Below are 10,596 nucleotides of genomic sequence, written 5' to 3' on the forward strand. Positions count from 1 at the left end.
GAAAAGTAAAGATTTAAAGTCGCTCCTTAGATAATTTTAAAGGTAGATTTGGTTTTTCATTATGGGGAAATATAAGGTCATTTATAACTTTACCATTGTCATTATGTAAGCCTGAATTTTATTCTGAACACAGATGTTGAAACTTTACCAACATTCATCTTGATTTTCATTTCAATATTTTAATTGGTGTCCTTAGTCCAAACACATTGTCTGATGAATATGCCACGCTGGTTTCTGCACAGATTGATTAAAATACTATTGGATAATTGTGCTTTTACACTGTAGGTCTGTTCCTCTGGAGTAGTGTGAAAAGAGGCCAGGGCATGAAAATGCAGAGTCAGGTCTTGTCTACACTTCAAATAGAAGTTGTGGTATTTTTTTCCGCATATTATTTTTTGCATTTTTAGTTTTAAAATATTCCAGTAACCAAGGTGTGGTGGTGAATGCCTGTAATCTCTGTATTCTAGGAGATGGAAGCATGAGGATAACAAGTTTGACCCTAGCCTCAGCCAATTAATCAGACTCTTTCAAAATGATAATAATAGAAAAGTTTAAAATGGGCTAGGAATGTAGCTTAATGTGAAGAAGCTGGTTTCAATTCCCAGTACTAGAAAAAACATCTAAGTTACAAGATGGCATTTATTAAAATGTTGAGAATCCTCCGAAATTTTACTTTTGAGGAAAGCCCCTCTCTCTCATCGGCCTAGATTCCACCCTCTCAAAGCCTCTGAGCAGCAGTCACAGTTTATCCTTTGCAATCTGGAGTGAAAGCAGTCACGTACTGTGAAGTGTGCAGAGTGAATCAAGAGGTGGCAGGAAATGCTAAGAAAATAGATGAGTATAGGAGAAAATGATTCTGGGGTTGATAGAATAAATGTAATCCGTGTCCACAAAAGAAGTAAGACTTCCCACCTTATAATCTTTCTGAATGACAAATGTTTTCCCGGGACAGCAGGCCATTTGGGAGGTTTATTGTCTCTTTCAATTACCAGCTTTCCTATTTAACACCCTGGAGGAATCATTAACTAAAGAGTTCACCACCAGTAAGGCAGAAAAATTTATTAATCTCTGAGGACAGATGCAGAATGGGGCTGATGGCTATGAGGAAGACACCTGAAGTACAGAGCAGAGATTGGAATTCTTTGAGTTGCAATCTATCTGAGAAAAGATATACATCCACGACCGATTCTTAAGAGTGTAAACCCCAGTGGAACATTTCAAAAGGTTTCCACAGCTCCCGAAGTAGGAATGACTCCAAATGACTTCAGTGACAAGTAAGAAAAGAGTTTCCAAACCAGCCCCACTCCAAATTGATTTATGCTTTGTTTCCCCATAGGCAGAGAATGGATGAAGCACAACCCCTTGAAGGCGGGAGGTACCATATCCATGAAAATGGTACATTGCAGATCCTTGGAACCACCGAAGAAGATGCAGGGTCATACTCTTGTTGGGTGGAAAATGCGATAGGAAAAACTGCAGTCATCGCCAATTTGGATATTAGAAGTACTTTTATTCATTTTTATTTCACATGTGTTCAGTCTGTCTTCCTTTCCACAATTGAGACAGTCTAAGTTTGAGCTCCTGTTAAGATTCTTTAGATCCTTTCTCAAAAGTCATAGATTACATTTCCTCTAAATGACTGTCGTAAGCATGACAGCGTATGATGCATGTATGACATCAAAGAACTGCAAGAAAGATTTAGGTGTTGGATGGCCAGCAACATTTAAAACTTCCCTATTCCACTTATTAATTTGGTGTCTCTTGTTATGAAATTGATGTTTTTATTTTAAATTGAAAATTAGGAGGAGAATTTTTAGTGAAACATATACTTAATATTAATTCACTTTAGCAGTGTCTTTAAGCTTTATGCCTGGATGTCAAGTAATCAATTTAACATTTTCAGTTTTAATTATTTCCTTAAGAAAATTTTAGTGCATCTTAGATGCAATTTTGGAATTAAAGATTAGATCTTATGTTATTTCAACAAGAGCCTCCCAGGTCTCAGATAATGGATTAAAAGTGTATTTACTTTTAATATATTATTAAAAGTTGAATGTGGTGTCACATGCCTGTAATCCCAGCATTCTGGGAGGCTGAGATTGCAAATTCGAGCCTACGCTGGCAACTTGCCAGTTTAGAAAGACACTGTCTCAAAATTTAAAAATGTAGAAAGACCTGGAGATGTAGTTCAGTAAAAAGATACTGTGTTCAATTCCCCATTCCATTAAATAGTTGTAAAACATTAACCTTAAAGAATAAGGATTATATGTTTTGAAGCAATCGTAACGAAGCTGATATTTCTGAAGGTAGCCTTAATATCAATTTTTGAGCTTTATGGCATTGATACTAACTTATTTGTATGAACTATAGCTCAGTCAACAAGAAATTCAAATGTATTTTGAGTACCTCTTGTATATAAGCTCTCTTCTAGGATCCACGATCTGCTGTGTAAGAGAGGTACTGGCTCTACTTTCATGGAGATGACTTACTAATTCCTATCTTTGTGCTGATTCTGCCTATATTTTAGCATTTAATCTCAGATTTTTGAATTAATAATAAATACACTGGTAGAAAATCAAGTAACTTTTTCTCTTACTTTACAATGCTTTAATTACATACTCAGAAGAACTGAAAGAAGAAAGTGTTGTTTTCAACTTCTAGAGGCATTTTCTCACACTTTGCCTACTCTCTTTGCCCAAGAAATTCTAAGAAAAATGACCAAACTATAGTTGACACTTGCATCCAAATTTTGTCAGATGCCCATGTCTGCATAGAAAGAAAATTATAATGATATATGATTAGGGAATTACACTGGAACCAATCTTGAATGGAGATTTGAGCATAAGGTTAATAACTTTGGTTTCCTAGATCAGAGGCACTTGGTATCAAAGTAAAATGTGCTTTATATCCCTAATTAATGTCTCTGTTTGGTGAAAACAGATGCTACAAAACTTAGAGTCTCTCCTAAGAATCCTCGGGTCCCCAAATTGCACCTTCTTGAGTTACATTGTGAGAGTAAATGCGACTCACATTTGAAACCCAGTTTGAAGCTGTCCTGGAGTAAAAATGGAGAGGACTTTGAAATTAACAGTACAGAAGATGGCAGGTAGGTACAGAAGATCATGGTAGTACCTGAGCTTGAGTTTAAAACCTTGCATGTAAAAAGTTGGTGCCAAAAGTGCTCACACTGGATAAAACACAAAAGCTGATTAGTACATATCAGTGCTCGAATTGGTTTTTAAAAGGTCATATAGTACTTGCTTCACATTTATGTCACATATATATCCTCTTGATTTTGCTACTGAATTTTCCTACAGCCTATGTCATCTTTTTAGTGCCTGAACCAGGACCCATTCCAGGTAACTGAGGCAGAGGTATTGCATGGGCTTAAGTGTTTACAGAAGCCTAGGAAAGACTGGAGGATCTAGGCCCAAGGGGTGCTGCTTAGAAATCGGTTGTGTTCTTAATCACATAGCACTGCAGCCTTTGTAATCTAGGTCTCTGAAAACTCCTGATGTTCTCACAGCCACCTCTCCCCACTAGTGCTACCAGTGAGTCCTGTCACTGCCGCTCCTGTCTCTGCCGGAGCCCTCAGTGGCATTGCCTTAGAGAACATGACTTCCATTTTGCATCTTCCTCCCAATATCAGGAGTCCTCCCCTGTGGCAGTACCTGAGTCACCCTTCTAGAAAGTATTGACAGGTGAAGCCCTCACTTCCAATCTGGGGTGCTTTTGTTCCAGCTCCCCCTCCCTGAGATACCAAAATTCATGGATACACAAATCCCTTATGCAAACTGTGTTGCATTTATCTGAAACCTATGCCTGTCCTTCTGCATACTTCAAATCATCTCTGCATTACTAATCATACTTAGTATGTTAATGCTATAACATAATCATTATATGGTGCTGTGTAGGACATAATCATAAGGGAAATATCTGCGTATGTTCAATATAGACTCAGATTTCCTGGTTCAATCCAGGAATGCAAAACCACTGCATTTAAAGAAACATGTGCATGTTTTTTGAGTTTTCTAACCCTGATACAAAGAACATAGGGAAAGGGCAAAAGAGAAAAGAAGAAAAATTGTGAATAGATGCAGAATAATACTAGACAATATTAAGTTCATCAAAGAGAGAAAAGAATCAAAACTATCAGAATATCTTTTCTGTCTTTGAAAACCTCTAGAGGTCAGCTTTGCTTCTTTTATTCTAAAATCTTAGAACCAAATCTCATTTCTCATTTCAGGTTAGGCTTTGCTATTCATTGCTGTGAAAAAGTAAATCTGAAAGTCTTTAGACAGGATGTCCATGCCTTAGATGAGACCATGACACAGTCCTGATCAGAAGCCTGTACCCATACTTGGTGTCATGGGTTCAAATCCCGGCTCTGTCATGATTCACATCTGTGATCCCAATCTGCTTAATGTGGCTATGCCTCCATTTATGTTCTATGCCTTGGTTTGATGAAAAATATTAAAAAGATGACTTCATCATTAGGATATTAGGAGTTAACATACTAAGCACTTAGAAAATACTAAACATGCACTCCTTTTTCAGTACTGTTACTTGTACTACCTGTTTTCTGTTGTGCTTTTCTCATTTGTGCTGCTTCCTCGACAATTATGGCTGTTGGTATCCGTGTGCACCCGTGCGTGCATGTTAATGCTCCATTGCTAGCCAAAGGCATTATTCTCAGCCTTGATACTAATTTATTCCCTGCTGTCTTTTCTGTTCGTGTAAAGGTTTATGCAAAGCCAGTATATGTATTGCAACTATATTGAAACAAGAAAGGATTAATGCACACCTGCACTTTGCATCAGAGATCTTCATCCCTCGATGATGCTCACATTAGTTCTAAATTTATCTGTCAACTATTGAGGTTTCCCTAAATTCTCCATTTCTGTCACTATTACCTGGTTGCCCGAGGCCTTCCGTGTGATCTCTGGGCTATCACATGGAAGAGGACCCGAGGTCCCCGCCTTGTTCCCACTGTGACAGGCACATTTAAGTTCCGACCTCGGGAGCGCCAGCCAGCCTCGGCCTGTGGCGCTGTTGCAGTTTCTCCAAGCTGTTGAGGTTGACACTGAAGTGTACCTCTGGCTCCCTGAGAGGACTGAGCAAGTCACTCGGGTGTTCTTCCAAAACTGTCCTGAGCAGACGCTGGGGTTGAGGGTCAGTGACCTCAGCTCTGGTAGGCCTCAGGGATGAGGAGGGCGGGGAGACTGCAGACCGCTGGGACGGACTACTGCCAGGAATCGCCCTGGAGCTGTGATCGCAGATGTCTGCTAAATTTCTGGAGGACCAACCGTAAGCCCTACTTCCCATCTTCTGCTGAGGCGCCATCTCCTTGTTCCTAGGCAGGGAACCAACCAGAAGCATTTGCCAAGAAAGAAGTTAAATTTCATATCCAACGTACATAGGAAATAGTGAAGTGAAAATTCTTGCCTTTCACGTGTAAGGTAATGGTAGGTGCTTCGATTTGCCTCGCTGGTCCTCAGGGGGCCTCGTGTGGTATTCCTGCTTCCCATGCATGGGCCTCAGAGCGAAGGCAAGGAAAAGGGCAGTGGCTCTGCCCTCAGCGCCAGGAAAGGGTGGGCTTTCCCTTCAGAAACAGCAGCAAATAAACACAAAGAGAATACGAAGTGTGGGTGAGTTGGGGGAGAATACAAAGATTATAAAGTGGTAATAATGAGGAAACTCCTCAGAAGTCATGAACTAAGACAATATTTGATTTCATTGTACTTTGAAGCAATGTTCTGTAATTCAAACTTGTCAGAGTAGATGAGTTTTACATTACATTTTTAAATTATTTAAGAGACACTCTTCTTCCCTCCCTGCAAGGGTGACACTATTTATGTTGTTATTTCAAGTACATAGCCACTGCTGTGAATATATTTTAAATTTAATAGAATTTAATTTAAAAATTATGTGAATAGCTATGCTGATAATGCGCAAGTATAGTATAAAAATATAATTTATGAAGAAGCAATTTTCATGTAATAAACTTTTGCAAATGGAAGAAAATAGAACAAATAATAAAAAGCTAGATGACTAAAAAGAAAAAAAGTATGAGAAAATGAAAAAATGGGAATGAAGTGTTTGTAAAGGGGGAGGGGAGGAAGGGTGAAGGGAGGGCAGGGACGAGGGGAAAAATGAGAACCAAGACCTGTCATGTAAAGGTACAGGATCCCAATAATGAATGTAACTGTACTGTATACCTAAAATGTGCCAATAAACTCAATGAGGAAAAAAAGAATTACAGCCTAAAAAAAAAAAAAAAAAGAAAGAAAGCTAGATGATTTGCAAAAGAAGTGCTGTATTGCCACCTACTGTTCAAATAAATCACACGGCTTGTGGCCAGTTCTTAAAATTACTTCTGCTTAAAGGCAGAGAGATAGAGAGAAGGGAAGGCAGTGTCAAAAGTAGGCTGTCAGTGTGGAGCGGGTGAAGGGAGGACAGGGGCATGGGGAGAAAATAAGGACCAAGATGCATCCTGTAAAGGTACAAGATCCCAATGATGAATGTAGCTGTTCTGTATACCTAAAAAGTACCAATAAACTGAATGAGAAAATAGATTATCAGATTTCTTACAAATATTTTGATTCTGTGGAGTTGGAGTGGGATTCAGGAATCTGCTCTTAAAAGATGCATTCCAGTCAATCCTATGTAGTGTTTCCTACTCGAAATTTAAAATTATTCAAGTAAATCTTAACTATTGTAAAGTATAGTGTATTTCTTAGGCTTGAGAGGCAACACACAGTTTCATTCTGACCCCTGTACCACAGATAGTTTGAGTACGTGATGTTTTTAATGTTCTGCAGTTTAGGCTTAGGTAGACATTGGTATATGCTTGAATAACGTTTTCCTTCCCGTTCCCAGCTGCAGCAGTCTTTAATGAAATTTGCATTATGTGAAGTTTTTGTTTGACACTTCTTTACATCTTTTTGCGTGGGAAATACACATGCTTGAAAGGGTTGTTTCTAGCCTCTTTATATTCTTTATTTTTAATCTGATAGGATAGTTATCGATGGAGCTAAGCTGACCATATCTAATGTGACTTTAGAGGATCAAGGTGTTTACTCCTGTTTGGCTCAGACTGCTCTCGACAGCATTGCTGAGGTCACCCACGTAACTGTCCTCGGTAAGTCCCCCCCCCTTTTTTGTTTTTGCTTCTTAGTTTTAAATTAATTTAATTGGTCCCCTTTTGATATACACAATGATCACATTCATCGTAGGGACTTTGTACCTGTACTTTATGTTCCTAACTCAAGAAAAATATCTGTTCATGTCTTCACTGCTGATTAAATTCTGTCGTTCCATTGTGATAAAATCAACAATTATTTGAGCTCTTGCCTGTATACTGATAGCTACAATTTTTTGTTTAGAAACAGACTCCACTTTCAAATGCTTTCTCCTCTTGTTGCATAAGAGGAGGTAATTAATACTCAATTCTTTTCCCTACATGGGTAAGTTTGCCAGTAGCAGTGGGAGGGAAGTGGTGCTATCAGCAGAAAAAGAAATGAAGCATGCTTGAGTTCCCAGGGCTACCCTTTGTGGGTGTGTGCAGAGAAATGGGATTGAGGAGAGGAAATGAGCTAGGGTGGACTGCAGGAGCAAGTCCAGTGATGGACTTACAGTGATGCTCTCCACCAGACCACAGGCTCAGCTTCCAGGGGTCTAAGAAGGTAAAGAGGAACTTCAGGCTTTCTGCAAGGGAATGCCTTTGTTTTGTTTGTTTGTTTTTACTGTGTGATAATGCTAATTAGAAAACTGCATACTTCACTAAAGCAGTCAATGTAGTTACCCTGAAATCACCAACATGAACAGCTCTTGCACCCTCTGCTGGATGTTTTCCAGTTTCTTATCCAGCTTTTATCCACCCTATGTGACAGCATCAGCAAACCACTTGCCCTCTAGCTTTCATTTGGTGTGGCCCATGGAGAACCCCGGGAGTACAGTTGTAAGTTTATCAGTTCTAGTTCCATATGATTCACAGAGGGTTAGGTTTAACTTCAGAGTTGTTTCTTCTAGAAACTTCAGAACTTTGTGGACATCTAGTAAAGGCGAAAATAAATCATTAAACTCTCCAAGCTCAGAGATTCAAACCCTTTTAAAGAAATATCTTCTTCTTAATGGCTCTAAAATTTAGACACAGTCATGGACCATGAATTAAAAATAAACATATCCTAACCTATTCTATTCCTGATTGGAAATAGTGGTTCTCATCAGTGTGAATCTTCAACTATTGGCAAACTATTCAGCAGGGGCCCTAGATGGTTTTCTCCCTTGAGAGAGAAAAGAGCCCACTGAAAGGGCATGCTTGACAGCACCTTTATTATTTCCTCTGAGCAAAAATAACTATCCTAGAGTGCTTGAGAAAATTAACAGCAAATTTTGGAAGTAGTGACCATTTGAGGTTAGATTCATTTTGCTCTGACTTTTATTTTAGAACTGCTGGAAATGTCCATGTACTCTAATGCTAAAGTATTTGGCATCTCCTACTTATTTTCCACTCTCTATCTCAACACTGAGCAGGGCCAGACCTCCCTCTCTCTGTATAAATTACCTTCCTACTTGTTTTCAAACTCTGGGCCAGAAGGCATGAATGTTGCTATTATATATTGAGAATTAAAATGAAGGTCCAAAGTACTTCTGTGTGTGTGGGGGGGGTAGAGTCATGTTCCCATGTTATTTTTCTAAAATCACAAGATCTAATTTTTATTGGTTTCCTAAAATTATATCCACAAATGAAGTGATACTGTATTTTTTACTTATTTATTCACAAAATACTTATGTACAGGTACTATGGGCAATGAAATGATAATAAAATATAGTCTCTGATCTTGAAGACTTTTTTTAACCACACAAAGAATAATCCTGTATGTAAATGATTATGAGCTGCAGAAATTTGAAATACATTTGCAGGATCTCAGTCTGCATAATTATTGGCAGAGAACATGTTTACAAGTTCAGACCTCTAGGCCCAGTTCCTTAGGTAAAACAGGGTGTAAGAAACATTATTCTTATAAATTACTCCTAAAAGAGATGTGTGCCCAAAGAGGTAGAGGAAAACGCAGTGTGTCCGAGGGAAGGAATCAGAGAAACTAAGGCAATGATCCACCTTTTCCTTACTTTATCTTTCATTGTTAATTAGATGTTCCAGATCCACCAGGAGACCTCCGCTTGTCCGAGAGACAGAACAGGAGTGTTCGTCTGTCCTGGGAAGCTGGAGATGACCACAATAGCAATATCAGTGGTAGGAAGACTTGGAATAACTATTTTCTTTACCCAACAGTATTCATGTTGACTTTATACCCACGCTTAACTACTTGGTAGATTTTTTTCTTCAAGTTCCCTCTTAAACTTTCAATATTATATATAAATCCTAACATAAGCATACTCATTGTTTTCCAATGTTTTGTCTTTTTTTTTTTTTTTCTGCCAGAGTATATTGTGGAATTTGAGGGAAACAGAGAAGAACCTGGAAGGTGGGAGGAACTGACTAGAATCCAAGGAAAGGAAAGCACAGTTTTGTTACGGTTAGCTCCGTATGTCAGATACCAGTTCCGGGTCACAGCCGTGAACGAGGTGGGGAAGGGTCTCCCTAGCCAGCCTTCGGACTACCATGAAACACCACCAGCAGGTACGCAGCTTCCCCTACCAGGTCTCCAGTAAACGCTTTTATTTTGAACATGTTCCTTTAAATTATCAGTTAGCTTCAGGTGTTAGATTTCTCCAGTACATGCAGTTCTGTCAGCAACAAATAAAATATCCAAAGTACTCTAGGCTCATAAGTATTAAATACTTGTTGGGTAGAAAGCAGGAAATTGGAGGGAGGAGGTGCTATGTAAGGGAATATTACTATGAATACTTTCCAACAGCTAAGCATGATGTTTAAACCAAGTATCATAAAGTAAATTCTGTATTGATATTCAAAATATAGTGAAAATCAGCGATTCATTTTTCTGAAATGAAACTTTTAACTCATTAGCATACCTGGTTAGATTTTTCCATGTATGTAATATTTATTTTTAATTCTATACATTTATTATTTCTCGATCTCCACATCTATCTAACTTGCCTGCTTTTTAAAATCTCCAATATTGTACTGCTAAAATATTTTGTGTCTCTGAACTGATTTTGGGCATCAATGTGGTCACGAAGTGACATTTATTTCCTGAGGCTAAGATATAAATTACTTTTTAGAGTGAGAATAAACGAGTTAAAATAAACTGATCTAGATTCATCTATAATTTTTAATGTACATCAAACAGCGCTAAACTGTCTGCTTACCTCTTACTAATAAAATGGGTCAATCTGCATATATTTCATGGTTGTGTGCTGCTTTCTGTTTGATGTTACTAAACCTCAACTGTGGATGTTAATACATGAAGTTTAATTTTATTCTCCATCACATGGCCATGTGTATTTCTATCAACAGAATTCTAATAGAAAATATTCAGTAACATTAAAATGAAAACACACTTTTAAAATCAAGTTTAGAAATGTAGGTAGCAGGTTTAAAAAAAATCTGACATATATATCTCTACACACACACACACACACACACAGAGAGAGAGAGAGAGAGAGAGAGAG

At 38.2% G+C, this 10,596-nt stretch overlaps 1 protein-coding gene across 2 annotated transcripts in view; it reads left to right on the forward strand.

Moving 5' to 3' along the window:
- The window catches only part of Chl1 (cell adhesion molecule L1 like), a 188,972-nt gene that overhangs the window by 151,282 nt on the left and 27,094 nt on the right, over positions 1–10,596 (forward strand). For both annotated transcript variants that reach the window (XM_010629959.3, XM_010629960.2), the window contains 5 exons: positions 1,337–1,503; positions 2,941–3,106; positions 7,017–7,141; positions 9,155–9,256; positions 9,446–9,643. In XM_010629959.3, coding sequence (XP_010628261.1) covers positions 1,337–1,503; positions 2,941–3,106; positions 7,017–7,141; positions 9,155–9,256; positions 9,446–9,643 — 758 coding nt within the window. The remainder of the gene's footprint in view (positions 1–1,336; positions 1,504–2,940; positions 3,107–7,016; positions 7,142–9,154; positions 9,257–9,445; positions 9,644–10,596) is intronic.

This window comes from Fukomys damarensis, unplaced genomic scaffold (assembly GCF_012274545.1).
Source record: "Fukomys damarensis isolate Sample0158 unplaced genomic scaffold, DMR_v1.0_HiC HiC_scaffold_28, whole genome shotgun sequence".
In the NCBI taxonomy this organism is placed as follows: Eukaryota; Metazoa; Chordata; class Mammalia; order Rodentia; family Bathyergidae; genus Fukomys; species Fukomys damarensis.